At 44.9% G+C, this 17,332-nt stretch overlaps 1 protein-coding gene across 5 annotated transcripts in view; it reads right to left on the minus strand.

Moving 5' to 3' along the window:
• LOC116543837 (protein HIRA) overlaps positions 1 to 17,332 on the minus strand; it is a 103,626-nt gene that overhangs the window by 86,254 nt on the left and 40 nt on the right. For 2 of the 5 annotated variants that reach the window (XM_032269754.1, XM_032269757.1), the window contains exon 1: positions 17,031 to 17,322. The exons of 1 other annotated variant lie outside the window; for it this stretch is intronic. In XM_032269754.1, coding sequence (XP_032125645.1) covers positions 17,031 to 17,067 — 37 coding nt within the window. In that variant the 5' untranslated portion in view covers positions 17,068 to 17,322. Of the gene's footprint in view, positions 1 to 17,030; positions 17,328 to 17,332 lie in introns of those variants that run through there. 2 more of the 5 variants (XM_032269760.1, XM_032269755.1) reach the window with 2 other exon arrangements.

The raw sequence follows: 17,332 nt of genomic DNA on the forward strand, positions 1-17,332 counted from the left end.
AAAAAATCTTTTTTTTTTTTTTTTTTTTTTTTTGAGACAAAGTCTCACTCTGTCACCTAGGCTAGAGGGCAGTGGCGCAATCTCAGCTCACTGCAACCTCCGCCTCCCAAGTTTAAGCGATTATCCTGCCTCGGCCTCCCGAGTAGCTGAGACTACAGGTGTACACCACAACGCCTGGCTAATTTTTGTATTTTTAGTAGAGACCAGTTTTGCCATGTTGACCAGGCTGGTCTCAAGTGATCCATCTTCCTCCACCTCCCAAAGTGCTGGAATTACAAGCTTGAGCCACCCCACGCAGCCACAAACAACATAATCTTAAATGCAGAAAACCCTAAAGATTCCACACAAAAAACTGTTAGTGCTAATAAATGAATTCAGCAAAGTTGCAGGATACAAAATCAACAAGCAAAAGTCAGTTGCACTTCTGTACGCCAACAATGAACAATCTGAAAGGGAAATTAAGAAAACAATTCAATTTACAACAGAATGAAATGAATAAAATTCATAGGAATAAACTCAGCCAAGGAGGTGAAGCACTTGTACACTGAAACTATAAAACATTGCTGAAGGAAATCAAAGACACAAATACATAAAAAGGCATCATGTATGTGTTCATGGACTAGAAGATTTAATAACTTTAAGATGTCAAAACTACTAAAAGTGATTTGTCAGTTTAATGCAATCCCTACGAAAATCCCAATGGCATTTTCTGCAGGAAAAAAAAAAAATCCATCCTAAAATTCACATGAAGTCTTAAGGGACCTTGAAAAGTCAAAAGAACCTTCAAAAAGTACAAAGGTGGGGATCTCACACAAAGCTACAGTAATCTGAACAGTGTAGTACAGACATAGATAGACACCTAGAACAACAGAATACAGGGCCCAGAAATAAACCCTTGTGTATACGGTCAAATGATTTTGACAAGGGTGCCAAAACCATTCAACGGGGAAAGAACAGTCTCTTTTACAAATGCTGGGAGAACTACACATGCAAAAGAATAAAGTTGGATCCCTATCTCATACCAAATGCAATTAACTCAAAATGGATCAAAGAATTGCATATATACCTTAGAAGTAAACATAGGGGAAAAGCTTCACAAGATTGGATTTGGCCGTAATTTCTTTCTCTTTTTTTTTTTTTTGAGAAGGAGTCTCGAATTGTCACCCAGGCTGGAGTGCAACAGTGCGATCTCGGTTCACTGCAACCTCCGCCTCCCGGGTTCATGCAATTCTCCTGCCTCAGCCTCCGGATTGCCTGGGATTACAGATGCACACCACCACACCCAGCTAATTTTTTGTATTTTTAATAAAGACGGAGCTTCACTATGTTGGCCAGACTGGTCTCAAACTCCTGACCTCATGATCCGCCTGCCTGAGCCTCCCAAAGTGCTGGGATCATAGGTGTGAGCCACTGCGTCCAGTTTTTTTTTTTTTTTTTGAGACAGCACCTCATTCTGTCATCCAGGCTGTGGTGCAGTGGTGTGATCTCTGCTTACTGCAACCTTGACCTCCCAGTCTCAAGCAATCCTCCCACCTGAGTCCCCTGAGTCGCTGGGACTATAGGTGTGCACCAACACGCCTGGCTAACTTTTGTATTTTTTGTAGAAATGGAGTTTCACCACGTTGCCCAGGCTGGTCTCAAACTCCTGAGCTCAAGCAATCTGCTGCTTTGACTTCCCAAAGTACTAAGATTACAGGTGTGCGCCACTGCACCTGACCATGGATTTGGCAATAATTTCTTAAGATATGAGACCAAAGGCAAAGGCAACAAAAGAATAAACTGAACTTTATCAAAATTAAAAACTTTTGTGCATCAAGGAAAAATATCAAAAGACTAAAAAGGCAACCCATAGAATGGAAGAAATATTTGCAAATTAGACAACTGATACGGGATTAATGTCCAGAATATATAGAGAAATCCTAAAACTCAACAATAAAACTTCTCAACAACCTGACTCAAAATGGGGGAAATAACTTGAACAGACATTTCTCCAAAGAAGATATACAAATAAGGCCAGGTGCAGTGATTCACATCTGTAATCCCAGCACTTTGGGAGGCTGAGGCGAGTGGATCACCTGAGGTCAGGAATACAAGACCAGCCTGGCCAACATGGTGAAACCCTGTCTCTTCTAAAAATACAAAAATTAGCTAAGCATGGTGGTGGGTGCCTGTAATCCCAGCTACTTGGGAGGTTGAGGCAGGAGAATCGCTTGAACCCAGGGGTCAGAGGTTGCAGTGGGCCAAGATCGCGCCATTGCACTCCAACCAGGATGACAGTGAGAGACTCCATCTCGAAAAATAAAAATAAAAAAGAAAAGATATACAAGTGGCCAATAAGCACATGAAAAGATGTCAACATCACTCATCAGTAGAGAAATGCAGGTTAAAACCACAATTAGATATCACTTGACATCCATTAAGATGGCTACTAACGGCCAGATGCAGTGGCTCACCCCATAATTCTAGCATTTTGGGAGGCCGAGGCAGGTAGACCATGAGGTCAAGAGATCAAGACCATCCTGGCCAACATGGTAAAACCCTGTCTCTACTAAAATATGAAAATTAGCTGGGTGTGGTAGTGTGTGTTTATAGTCCCAGCTACTTGGGAGGCTGAGGCAGGAGAATCAATTGAACCCAGGTTGCGGAGGTTGCAGTGAGCTCATATTGTACCACTCCAGCCTGGCAACAGAGCAAGACTCTGTCTCAAAAAAAAAAAAAACAAAAAAAAAAAAGAAAGAAAAAAAAGGCCACTAACAAAAACCTCAGAAAATAAAAAGTGTTGGTGAGGGTGTATAGAAATTGTAACCCTTGTTAAAAATATAATTACCACATGATCTGGCAAGTCTACTTCTGGGTATATAGCCAAAAGAAAGAAGAGTTTTGGGCTGTGCTCAGTGACTCACGCCTGTAATCTTGGCACTTTGGGAGGCCGAGGTGGGCGGATCACCTGAGGTCAGGAGTTCAAAACCAGCTTGGCCAACATGGAGAAACCCTGTCTCTACTAAAAACACAAAAATTAGCCAGGTGCAGTGGTGGGCACCTAGCTACTTGGGAGGCTGAGGCAGGAGAATTGCTTGAACCTAGGAGGCAGGGGTTGCAGTAAGCTGAGATTCTGCCATTGCACTCCAGCCTGGGCAACAGAGTGAGACTCTGTCTCAAAAAAAAAAAAAAAAAAAAGAAAGAAGGGTCTTGAAGAGCTATTTGTATACCCATGTTCATAGCAGCATTATTCACTACAGCTAAGAGGTGGAAGCATCCAAGTGTCTGTTGACCAATAAATGAATGAATAAAATGTGGTATATCCATACAATGGAATATTATTTAGCCTTAAAAAGGAAAGTAATTCTGATGCACACTACAATGTCGATGAACCTCAAAGACATTACGGTAAGTGAAATAAGCCAGTCAAAAAAAGACAAATATTGTATGATTCCACTTAGATGAGCTATCTACGAATAGTCAAATTCATAGAAACACATAGCAGAATGGTGGTTGGCAGGGTCTGAATTGAGGGGAAAATAGGGAGTTGTTGCTTAACTGGTATAGAGTTTAGCAAGATGAAAAAGTTCCGCAGATTGGTTGCACAATATTGTCAATTGTGACACTACGGAATTACATAGTTAAAAACGATTAAGATAGTAAATTTTATATTGTGTATATTTGACCACAATTTAAAAAATGCTGATAAAAAATAAACAAAACCAAAAATAAAAATAAAGTAGGGGAGAGTAGGAGGGAGGTGGGTGTAATTATAAAAATTGTTGGAACTGTTCAGCATCTTCACTGCAGTGGCAGACACATGAAAATGCACAGGTGACAAAATTGTATAGAACAAAACATACACATGCACAAACAAGTACAAATAAAACTGGGGAAATATGAATATAATAGGTAGCATATGTCAATGTCAACTATAGTTTTGCAAAATGTTACCATTGGGAGAAACTGGGCAAAGGGCACAAGGGCCTTCTCAGTATCTCATACAATTGGGTATGTATCTATAATCATCTCAATAAGAAACACACACACAAACACACACGGCCTATTTTTAAAAAACAATATATACGTGTGTATACTAATATATAAGGCAGCAGAAATACATACAGGTATTAATAGACTTACAACCTATGCAACTTATGACCATTCGACTTTATGACCACAATCGCTAGCCACGACTGCTCTGCGTCTGGCAGCGCAAACGTTGCCCAGCTGGGCGTACGACAGTGCGGACCAGCTTCCGGCAGCATTACCATCTCCGCGTGCATATAGCCTACTCAACTTACGACCAAATCGTGTTACGACTGGTCTGTCGGAACCAATCGTGATCGTAAGTCGAGCACTAGCTGTATCCAAACACCAGAGGTTAGGTCATAATAAAATTGATTCTTTTCATGTTTAGGTTACAACATGTATACTCTATAACCAACTATCCCTCTGGAGAAACTCATCAGCCAAACATACTAATGTGACCTATATACAAGTAACTCCTATGGCTGACAATAAATACTTGTTGCTGTTGAATGGCTGGAGAAAGCTCATGGCAGACACCTCACTATGATCTCTATAATGGTCTGATCTTTCCACCAAACCTGCTCTACCCACTGTCTGGCCCAACACGGTTAAGGCCAGACCTTGAGAAAAGAAACCTACAATTCCTGCACAGTGGCCACCCCACCCCCATGACTTTTCTGACCTAATCTCCTACTAACCCCCACAATCACTGGTCTTACTCTTTTCTTGGACTGTACCAGGTGCAATTTTATCTTGGGCGTTGCACTGCTATTCCTTGCCTCCTTCAAGTCTTTGCTCAATGTCACCCTCTCATTGAGGCCTACCTTAACAACTCTACTTAAAAGAATTATTTCCCCAACGTGGCACAACACATACCCTTGGTCCTGATCTATTTTTTTTCTCAGAAATTTCTTATGTACTAATTTCTTTTATTGTATGTCTGTCTACTCTGCCCACTAGAATGTAAACTCCAGCTCTTTTGTCTGTTTTATTCACTGATTAATCCCCAGGACCCAGAGCTGTGGCTTGGCACATAACAGGCACAACAATAAATACTTGTTGCTGTTGAATGGCTGGAGAAAGCTCATGGCAGAAGTGCTACATTCAAACACACCTTCAGTATCACTGGTGTAACAATCTTTGGAAGGCAGGCTCCTGATCTGCTGTGGGGGCTCAAATTTCGCCAACCGCTTACAGGTGGGAAGCTCACCCTTGGTTGGTTCACAGAGCCATCTGCTGCTGTTATCTCTACCACTTTTTACCACAAATACTCATCCCCATCTTCTCTAGTAAGTACGACACAATGACATCTCATAGGTGTCAGATGCCTGAGAGACTGAAAACATAGCACAGGAAGGAAGCTGTTGTAATCATACAGCCATTTTGTGTGTGTGTGTGTGTGTGTTTGCCACAAACTAAAGTGGAAAAAAAGTCACAAGTATATGATTTAGGAGAACTTAATCACTTCTCCTGAAGCATCTGTCCTTGAGATTGGGCACGGTAGCTCACTCCTGTAATCCCAGTACTTTGGGAGGCAAAGGCAGGCAGATCACCTGCTCTGAGGAATTCAAGACCCCCTTAGGCAACATGGTAAACCCTATCTCTACAAATTAAAAACAAAAATTAGCCAGGAGCAGTGGTGCACACCTGTAGTCCCAGCTACTCAGGAGGCTAAGGCAGGAGGATCTTTTGAGCCAGGAAGGTCAAAGCTGCAGTGAGCCATGATCGCACCACTGCACTCCAGTCTGGGCAACAGAAAGAAACTGTCTCAAAAAAACAAAAAACCACACACACACACACACACACACACACAAACACACACACACACACACACACACACACACACAATACAAAAACAAAAAAAGTTTTGATAAAAGGCATTTTTGTTTCTTTATACTTCTTTCCCCTCTCATTTTGCAGAACAGGGGTATTCCCTAAAAGCTATCTGCACAGGAGGATTGCTTGAGCTCAGGAGTTCAAGGCTGCAGTGAACTATGGTCATGCCACTCCATCCTGGTGACAAAGTAAGACCTTGTCTCTTAAAAGTTATCTGCAAGGGTACAATGTATATTATTCAGGTGATGGTTACACTAAAAGCCCAAAACTTCACCATTAAGCAATATAGCCATGTAACAAAAAGATACTTATATTCCTTAAATTTAACAACAAAAAGGTATTTGCAAAATGTACTCCTAAAATTCTAGTCCCTTCCACCTACTTCCATTAGAAAATTAAAAGCTACATTTCCATAGGGGGAAAATCTGTTAGCTCAACAAAAACTGCAATTAAGAAGACAACAAACCTACAAGACTAATTAAGTGAAAAATGCACAGCAGGCCGAGCATGGTAGCTCATGCCTGTAATTCCGGCACTTTGGGAGGCAGAGGCAGGTGGATCACCTGAGGTCAGGAGTTCAAGACCAGCCTGGCCAACACTGTGAAACCCCATCTTTACTAAAAACACAAAAAACTAGCTGGGTGTGGAGCACATGCCTGTAATCCCAGCTACTCAGAAGGCTGAGGCAGGAGAATCGCTTGAACTCCAGAGGCAGAGAGATTGCAGTGAGCCGAGGTTGCACCACTGTGCTCCAGCCTGGGCAACAAGAGCAAAACTCTGTCTCAAAAAAAAAAAAAAAAAAAAATTGCACAGCAACATTTTAGCTATTCCAGTTAAATGTACAATGCAAGGTCTGTAAGGGAGGCTACACGTCAAAAATATTGGATTTGCTTTGGTGACTGAGGGGGATTTGGCTAAAGTCTTAAAAAAATTCAGACACTTAAAATCTAAGAAACTGAAAAAAAAAATTCAGACACTTGTATAATGTGTTGTCTAAAATCATAGTCACTCAGTTGTTTTTTTTTTTTTCCCAAATGGTCTGAAAAACCACATTAAAAGTTTTAATAATGTGTTTTACTTTGTGTGGTTTTAAATTTTTCCTAGGACTTTCACAGTCTTACTGATCTCATTAGACAGCAACTCTGCCCTGACACTGGAATTCATCTTTCTGTTCTCTCTTATCTCTTTTGTGCGTGTGTGTGTGTGTGTGTGTGTGATGGAGTCTCGCTCTGTCAGCCAGGCTGGAGTGAAGTGACTTGACCTCAGCTCACTGCAACCTCCCCCTCCCAGGTTCAAGCAATTCTCCTGCCTCAGCCTCCTGAGAAGCTGGGACTACAGGTACACGCCACCACCACACCCGGCTAATTTTTGTATTTTTAGTAGAGACAGGGTTTTGCCATGTTGGCCAGGCTGGTCTCAACCTCCTGACCTCAAGTGATCTGCCTGCCTTGGCCTCCCAAAGTGCTGGGATTACAGGTGTGAGCCATCGTGCCCAGCCTGTTCTCTCTTATCTCATACCCCATATTTGACCCTGTTGACCCTACCTTCCCAACATATCCATAACCCAAACTTTCTGGGGAGATGCAAATGTTCCTTATCTTTATCAGGTAACAGGTTACAAAGTACATTAATTTGTCAAAATTCAACACATTATACATTTAAGGTCTGGACTTTTATTACGTAAATTATACCTAAAAATAATGTGTATTATGTATATAATACACACATATACATATTAACAAATATATACATGTATTACATGAACACACATACACACAGTTTCCCCACTAGCTCCAACCATTTCTTGCCATCACAGCCATCACCATCCTTATCCAGACCATCTCTCTTGCTTGGATTACTACCAGTAGCTAGCGTTACAACTGGTGTGGCTTCTCCCTCCTCCTGAACCCCCACAACCAATCTAGTCTCCATGCAGCAGTCAGAAAGGCCTCTAAAAGCCACGTCAGACCACAGTAGTCCTCTGCTCCCCTTGCAGTGAGAATCAAGGCCTTTTAGCAGCCTACTAGACTCTCCCAATCAGTCTGTTATTCACTCTCTGACCACCACTCTCAGGGCCCTTGCCTTGCTCCAATCACAATGACAGCCCTGCTACTGCTCAAACCCTCCAGGCAAGTTCTGGCTCTTCTTTCTGCCTGGAATGGTTTTCCCTCAGATGGCACTTTCCCCATTCCATCAGGCCTGTAGTGGATGCTGTGGTATCATGGCAGGTCCCTAGCCTCCAGGAACTGAAGCACACTCCCACAGCTATCTGTGGAGTGTTGGCAGCCCTGACAGCTCCCTGCAGTCTTTCTGCAGGTAGGACCTACCCTCAGTGGAAGAACTCCTTTGGCAGGGTCAGGCCTCCTTCCCAAAACAGCCTATATCCAGACTGTGGACACGGAAGTAAAGGGCCTGGATCTTCCACCCCAATCTGGGACAACTCTGAAGGGGTTCCCCAGCTCCAGAGATCCTAACAGGGCTGGCTGCGGCTTTCGCTGTGCTTACATCACAGCTTGCCTTCTCCTTCTGTATGGTCCTGTTTCTCTCACTCCTTTATTGGTGTGGATCCCGAGAGCCCTCCCCAATAATTCTGCATGTAAAAATCTCCAGCTCAAAATCTGATTCTTGCAACAAGGTCTTTGCTCAAATGCTACCTTTCACTCAGGCTTTGCCAAAGCATCCCATTTAAACCTGCCCATCCCCCACCTCTGCCTCAGCATTCCTCATCTCTAAGTCTGCTGTTTCCCCATTCACAAGCTCTTGTTTGTGATTTGGCTGTGTGCCTCCCGAGGAAGCTCCCCTCCCACATCTCCTCTCTTCTACATACACAGGACACCCCGAGCAGATCCCATCCCAGTCTCACTGGCCAGGATGTATAACAGGATGCTCAAGAGTCTGGCACGCTGCTTGGTTCACTGGTATTTTAAGAGCTGAAAACACACACACACACACACACACACACACACACACACACACACACATTTTCTCTCTCTCTCTCTCTCTCTCTCTCTCTCTCTCTCTCTTTCTCTCTCTTACTTTCAGCTCTTAAAACAGCAGTGAATTGGCCGGGTACGGTGGCTCACTCCTGTAATACCAGCACTTTCAGAGGCTGAGGCGGGCAGACCACGGGAGTTAAAGACCAGCCTGACCAACATGGTGAAACCCCATCTCTACTAAAAATAAAAAAATTAGCTGGATGTGGTGGTGCATACCTGTAATATCCCAGCTACTCAGGAGGAGGCAGGAGAATTGCTTGAACCCGGGAGGCGGATTGCACCACTGTACTCCCACCTAGCAACAGAGTAAGACTCCGTCTCAAAAAAATAATAATAAATAAAAACCAGCAGTGAATTTATCAAGTGTCTTTTCTTTGCAAGACCTTCTGTTAGAGGATGCAGCAGACCTAGAGTCCACTCCAACGGAGGTCTATCCCTGGTCCTCAAATAAGGTCTGCTGTCCCTTCTGTCTGGTCTTCACCACAGTGGCTTTTGCCAGGGTAGCCTCCCAGGGAATTGGCCTATCCTAGGTTCATTAATGCATCAAGGCAGATAGTGCTTTTAGGAGCAACATATGTTAATTTAAATGGGTTTTCTTTTTGCCAGGAGTGTTTTAAAACCATTTTCTATCTGTTTCATCCACTTCCTTTCCTAAAATGGAAACCTCCAGAAGACAGAATCATATAAATGAACTCCTTAGGTAAGGCTTGGACAGAGTGCTTCCCCTCATCATTGGAATTGCTGGCAGATTCACCAGAAAGAGCCAGCCATTTGAACAAGAAGTTTATTTGCAGTACATCAACTCTACCAGCCAAATGCAACAGACACTGTTAGCTGCCTATCCATCAGCCACTTTTCCACCACCGCCTTCCAGCACTCAGTACTCCTTCAGCATTTACTGAATGACTACTATGGTGTGTGCTAGACACCATTTCTGGCCCTGGGAACAGGGCATGAGCAAAGACAAAGTCTGTCTTCCAGAAGCGTATGTTCCCCAGGGGAGGTGTCTAACAGAACCCCTGTTTTATTCAGATATCCACTCTGCCCCTTATGTAAGCCAGTAGGCAATGAGGATTGATGCAAGAGAGGGTACATGACCTAGTTGGACCAATCAGGACAATGGGGAAGATCCGAAGTCCAAGGATGGGGTACAGACCTCTCCCTTCTGCTCCTCTCTGAAAATATTCTCGATACCCCACAACCAGAGAGCTCTTGAAAACCAAATGCCAGAGAAAGCTCACCAAGTACACCTCAAAAGACACCTACCAGGTTAGAAGCCCCAAGGCACTCAAAATGGTTACAGAGGCAGTCATAGGACAAGCTCCAGGCAGGAGAAGACTCTTGGTCCCATACTGTACCACGTGGTTTCTGAAAGCTGTCCTTCTGAGGAGGAAATGGGCCTGAAGCTCTCCAGGACAGAGTGGCCAGCCTCAGCACAGAGACCAGTGCTTAGCAAATGAGAAAGAGTAATCCTGGGCTTGGGCTGGAGTCTAAGTGTGACTCTCAACACATCTCCATCACATCTAGTGGAATCTTGGTGGCGGGGGGTCACCTCATCTCACTCAGCCTCAGTTTTCATCTGCAAATTGTACTGCTGCAAGTCATAGAGAATTTCAAAGGTAATCTTCTATTACATATAACAAGTCCTGAGATAGGTTAGTTTCAGGGTACATTAATTGAGCAACTTAAAGAGACACGTACCTCTGTCTTCCTCTCCTGTCATCAGTATCAGCCCTGTCTTCACGGTCAAAAGCTAGCTTTTACACGCAGACCTAGTAAAGTCCAGCAGAAGAGATGGGCCGTTCAAGCATCTCCTCTTATCTAATTCTCTAGGAGGTCCCAGCAGACGTCTCCTCCTAGTCTCAAGGGCTGGAATGGCATCACATGGCTGTTCCTCAACAAATCCTTGGCACTCACCCACACAACAGCTTAGGGCTATCAACAGCTTGGCCTGCAGAAGGCAGACTCCTGAAAAAAAAACTTGGGGTCCTGCTAACAAGGAACAAGGCAGGCAACCCTACAATATTTGCAACACTCCCTTTGTGCTATTTGATAATATGCACACTGTTCACCCCCCACTCACCTCTAGGTGTTGTTGCTGATTTTGGCAGGATGATAAAATGTGCTTTGCATAAATTTTTGGTTCCCAGGGCTCATTCCAGATCTCTGGTTCATGTGCTAGATACCTCTGCAGTCCACAGGCAAAACATCCCGGATGAACAGAACATGCTAGCAACCTCTGGGGGAAGGGAGGGGTCAAGCCAGACACAGAGCATCCTCTTCCTGGTCACTGACAGGACCCAAGATCAGCACAGTGGCAGCAGGTGTCCTATTTGGCCTCAGTGGTCAAGACCAGATGCTCCCCAGAAGTCCTTCCCAGCTGTGTAAATATGATTCTGCTCATAAAGTGAAAATAGCTTTTCAGCCACTTCTTAGAGTAAAACATATGTTTAAGAAAATCCCATTTCCTAGTCTTCATCCATACCCTTTCTCCAGCATATTAAAGAAATAAATTTAGAGAGTAGCTCGGCACAGTGACTAACTCCCATACTTTGGGAGGCCGAAGTAGGTGAATCACCTGACGTCAGGAGTTCGAGACCAACCAAGTCAACATGGCGAAAATGTGTATTAAAAATACAAAAACACTAAATACTAAAAATACAAAAATTAGCCAGGTGTGGTGGCATGTGCCTGTAATCCCAGCTACTCGGGAGGCTGGGGTAGGAGAATCACCCGAACCCAAAGGCTTAAGTTGTAGTGAGCCAAGATCATGCCACTGCATTCCAGTCTGGGTGACAGAGTGAGACTGTCTGAAATAAATAATAAAATAAATTCAAAGTGACACAAATCTACAGTCACCTGCCTATATGGCTAAGTCCCTTAATTTTACCTCTGCCTTGTCTTTAGTGCCTCTGTATTCTTTCTCACCTCCACCACCTGTGACCTCCCTGTCTCCCTGAACATCTCATCAAGACTGGAAACTCCTAACTCCTCCAGGGCCTTCCTAAGACACAGGTTGGGTGTTTTATCCAGCTTCCTCAGAAGCCTCAATGATCTCCTCCCCTAATCCTAAGAAGGAAGTGCAAGCTCCTAGCAAGGTGTTCCAGGCTCTGCCTCCCAGCTCCATTCTCCTTCTTGCCCTGTTTACCCTCTCTCCTAGCATGTTCTATGTCTTTTCCTAAATGCTTTCACCCTCTAGGCTTTTCTCCTGATGGTCTCAGGTGCTGTAGCACCTTCTCTGCCATCACAATTCTAGCCACATCAAGGTTCAGTCCAAGGACACATCCACAAACCCGACTCTGCCGGAGAAGTGCCCTTCCTCCTTGGGCTATCATGCTTATTTCTCTAGCTCCTGTTTCCACTGCCCTGCATTCTAGAATACGGTTTGTATATCAGTCTCTCCTATCTATCTTCCACACAGCTTTCCATTCAGAGAGAGAGCCTTATTTACCTCTGATCCCCATAGAACTCTCACAAGAAAGATTCAATGTCTGTTGCATAAATTAGTGAAAACTCCACAAACATATTGTCCAAAGCAAAATCTCACCCAGTTTTCTTCCGCCTGTTCAGATGTACTCTGTTTATCTTCCTAAATCAACCTATCTTCAGGCATAAGTCAGGAGAGAAACTAATGAGAGAATTCACATTTTTTGAGCTATCATACAGAACAGGTGAAGCCAGAATTATTGACTTCACTGGACAGATTAGGAAAAGGATGGAAAAACCTTTTATGTCACATATGTAGCAAGCAGCAGGGCAGAGACTTCAGAGCAGAATATCTGATTCCAAAAACAGAAGACAAAATTCTTGCCCTCAAGAAACTTATGGTCTAGTTGGAACTATAAAACAAATACAATAAAAGACAAATAACTTATCCAGAGTGGAGTTTCTCACCCTTACCACTATTGATATTTGGGGCTAGATAATTCTCCATGTGTGAGCTGTCCTACATGCTATAGGATGTTTAACAGTAGATCTGTCCTCTGCCACTTGATGCCAGTAAGCACTCACTCCGCCCAACCCTGTTGTGACAACCACAAATGTCTCTAGACATTGCCCTGTAAAACCACTGATCTAGAGCAACTGCCAAGTTTATCTCTCAACCACTGCAATCATATAACCTCACCATTAGGATCGTTTCCCCACCTATTCTCAGACATAGGTTTGCAATGCCCTCCAGCAGCGTGCTGGACCTTACCCACCCACCCAACTTTATCATTGCATGATTCTGCCTACATTTTCCCTTCAAGCTGAATTATTTTTCATGCTGATGTCTCAGTAGAACATCTTCAAATCCTTTTCAGAATGACACAAGGTAGGGGTAAAAATAATCCAATCGCAGGACAGGAGAAAACACACATAAGGCCATGTGATTAACCAGTGAATTATCCTATTATTGAAATCTTCCCAAATCCCTTTTCATAACACTGCTATCAAAGTGTGAACCAGAGGCCAAAGGTGGACAAGAGCTATTTCAGTCCTGGCCCTCTTGGTTAGAATGGGCTTCGCCAAAGAGCTGAGCATAAGAGCTATCTGCCCAGGTGTGAGAATTCCAGAAAAAACTCAGGAGTCAAGGGCCAGAGTTGGGAAGAGCCATGAATCTCAACAAGATTTTCTAAACATACAAACTACATTTTTCTACAAACTTTAAAACCAGAAATCTTGTTATTTTCACTTTTTGACCTAAACCTAACTCAGAAATGAAGTTTATTTTGGTCAATTCTAAAATAAAATATAAAAAAATATTATATCCACGAACACAAAGTAAAATGTATGGACAATACCTGGCACATAACTTCTATATAAATGATAGCTATTATTATATATCTTAATTTGACAATCTTTTATATTTAGTCACAGGGTAAAATGGAAGAGGAAGTCTCATTTTACCAAGGCCCAGAAGCAGAGTTATAAGTCCCAAGAATTTACAGCTAGTAAATGACAGTTTTGAACGCAGTCTGATTCCATATTCAAGGCTCATTTTACTGCAATGTGACAACTTCAAGATTAACTTATTGATAAACTTAGACAAGTGCTTCTCCACCGGGGGTGATTTTGACTATCAATGGATATTGGCGATATCTGGAGATATTGACACAACTAGGTGGTAGTTGTGAAGTGCTACTAGCATTTGGTGGATAGAGGCAAGGGATGCTAGAAACATACAACATAGATGACAATCACACAATTTTACGGCCCAAAATGTCAACCTGATGAAGCTGGAAACCCTATCTTAGAGGTTTTTCTATTTTCAGCCAAGAAAATGAAGACCAAAGTACACCTACACTTCAACAAGTACCTTTTCCCCTGTTCTAGCTACCCTCTCCACTTTGAATGGATTCCCTGCCACACCACAGAAAAATGTTGAGCTCTCCGCTACTTCCCCCATTAGACTCTAGAAAAACAAAAAAAGTATGTTCATGCTGACTGCAGTGGCTCACAGCTGTAGTCCCAGCTACTTGGGACGCTGAGGCTGGAAAACCCCTTGAGCCCAGGCATTTGAGTCTAGTCTGGGCAACATTGCAAGATCCCATTTATATTTAAAAAAAAAAAAAAAAAGTTATGTTAATGTGTCACAAGATAGGAGACATGATTACAGAGCAAGGAAGCCAGAAAGTGCAGTGATGTGCTTTCCAAAATCAAGCACAACTGTACTGGCCACTACCCACTCCTCAGGCTTCTGGCTGAGCAGCCCCTGCTTCCAGCAGCCACCAATATTCCTATAGCCGCCTGCTCAGCAGTGATTCCGGCCAGCATCATTTCCTCTAGGGCAGTGGTAATTTACCTCTGACAGTCCTTCTGAACATTCCATGAGATTTTAAAAGAAAAGAAATTTCACAAAGAACAAGTTTAAAAGAAGTTAAATCCCGTCCTGCCAAAGTCTCCATATCTTTTTATTATTAGTTATTATCTCAGATTTCTAAAGCACTTTACAGTTTGGGGAGCATTTTTATATCTACGCCCCCAACTCACTATCTCAAGCATACTATGAAGTAGGTAGAGCAGATATTATCATGCTCCATTCTAGGGCTGTGGAGAGGCCCTCAGCAACAAGGACCACTATTGGACTTGCTCCGCCAGGCTGATGCATTTTGCTGCTTGGCTGATCTTAGTGTAGTCTCTCATTCATTTGTACCTAAAGCATCTTAACTTACTTATGTTTACAAAGCATAAAACTTTTGGCCTACAAAGGAGCTTATCAAAAAGAAACAAGATGCCGGGCGCGGTGGCTCACGCCTGTAATCCCAGCACTTTGGGAGGCGAGGCGGGTGGATCACGAGGTCAAGAGATCGAGACCATCCTGGTCAACATGGTGAAACCCCGTCTCTACTGAAAATACAAAAATTAGCTGGGCATGGTGGCGCACGCCTGTAGTCCCAGCTACTCGGGAGGCTGAGGCAGGAGAATTGCCTGAACCCAGGAGGCGGAGGTTGCGGTGAGCCAAGATCGCGCCATTGCACTCCAGCCTGGGCAACAAAGCGAAACTCCGTCTCAAAAAAAAAAAAAAAAAAAAAAAAAAAACAAGATATATGATAGACAGTAGTAGAGAGGCTGGAGAAGGGTAGACTATACACCCAAACTGATTTATGTAAGGCATTTTAAAATAAAAATTCCATCAGACTTTCACACAGTAAACTAGTTCATAACATTTTTCCTTTCCTAATCACAAGCATCATAATTCATCATTACAACATTGGCCCAGTTCTCCAGGGAAAGACCTGCACAGTACACATCAGGAAATGCTCTTGGAGATCAACAGGAGAAATGAAACTAAAACTCAAGGCTTCTGCTTTCATGCACAGTAAAACTTCATCTTGATAAATATTATGAAAACCTCAGCTTTCTTAGCCATTTTAGCCAATATTTCTCACATACTCATCGTGTGGAAGAGGTTGCTCAATGCAGCAGGGTATACAGACGAGACTGAGGCAGTTCCTACCCTGGGGGTGTATGGGAAGTACCCCTAACCCCTTCCACGCAAGGCGAAGCACAGAGACAGTGATACAGGAAATCTACCGGGTTAACGCAGAACGAATGGTTTCCGAAGAAACACATGACCTCACCTAATCCCTGAAAAAATGGGAAAGATGACACATAAGAAGATGGAAGGGGAGAGACGTGGCAGGAGGTGAACACAGACATTATCAATTCAGTTTAGTTGTGGTAGTAGAGAGCATCCAGGGACCAAGTTCAAAACGAAAAAGCCGCATGTTCACGTATCTATTCTTCTTGCTCTTAAACAGTAGCACCCTCTAGTCGCATTGCAAAGTAGAAATGAGGAACAAGACAGCATCAGGGTGACCCTTTGCCTGTCAGCAGTCAGAGACAGGCCAGAATCAGGCCCTGGGCTGGAGGAGCCTCCCTGGATTGCTTTCTGTGCTACAGTGCTGTCAGCAGAGTGGTGAGGAGGAGGGGGAGCGCGCTTTTTTCATCTCCCTGGGGAGCAAACACCAACTCCTGCAGCAGTTCTGCCAACAAGGCAGAACTATGACGAAACTGGTTACCACTGGCTTCTCTGTATCAGAGTCAAGATACAGGGTGGATGAATCTGTTCCCCAAGGGTGTGCTTTGAGGCCACTGACGCAGAGCTAAGGAAGCCCCTCTCTTAGGACACACCTGTGCCTTATCCACCTGATGCCCCAGCTCGGCCTTAACCGTGGATCCCTCGGCGTGGTCCCTCCTAAGGCCTCCTATTCAGGGACCACAATTCCCCGACTCGAGGCACTGTCACCAGATCCAGAGGGGCAGTAATAGTCCCTCTTGCAGATTTCAGATCTTCGCCCTGTCACTGAAAGGCCACAAGGGGGATTTCGTCCCGCTTTCACCGTCAGGACCATCTGAGCACTTCCCGGACGATGCAGACCAGTGGCAGGAACTGGCCGGCACCAAGGCCCGCTCCTGGGCGCCAGGCCGCGGCGCCTCCGAGGACCACAGGTGGACAGCGGAAGGCTCAGAACCAGGGCCCGGGGCGAAGATGGCCTTCGCTGCGGTCAACCCGGAGCACGTGCTGGGGCTCACCGGCCTCACCGCGCGGAGGACAAAGTCCGCTCCCGGCGGCTGCTTGGTTTGGGCACCGAGTACCGGGCGTCAGGGGAGAGGCAGGCAGGGCTTGCGCACACCCCGACACGACTCCAGACCCGGACCCGACTCCGGGCTCGGCTTCCCGCGACCCCTGCGCGCACTCACCATTGTGGTTGACCCAGGTCGGCTTCAGGAGCTTCATTGTTCGGCCGCCGCCGCCGCCGCCGGGCTGAGGCGAGAGCCGGGTCCCTCAGCGCGCCCGGGCCATGGAGCCACCGCCGCCGCTTCCTCCCGCGCCGCCCGCCCTCCGGCCGCCGCCCGCCCCGCGCCCTCAGGGCCGCCGCGCCATCGCCGGCCCGCGCCCCCCTCCGCCGCCACAGCCGCCCCCAGCGCTCGGCCGCCGCCGCCGCCACCACAGCCGCATCCCCTGCGCCGCTCCTCCTCAGGCGGCTCCCGGGCAACGCCGG

The sequence above is a fragment of the Sapajus apella genome, unplaced genomic scaffold, assembly GCF_009761245.1.
Source record: "Sapajus apella isolate SASKATOON/1434 unplaced genomic scaffold, GSC_monkey_1.0 scaffold198, whole genome shotgun sequence".
NCBI lineage: Eukaryota > Metazoa > Chordata > Mammalia > Primates > Cebidae > Sapajus > Sapajus apella.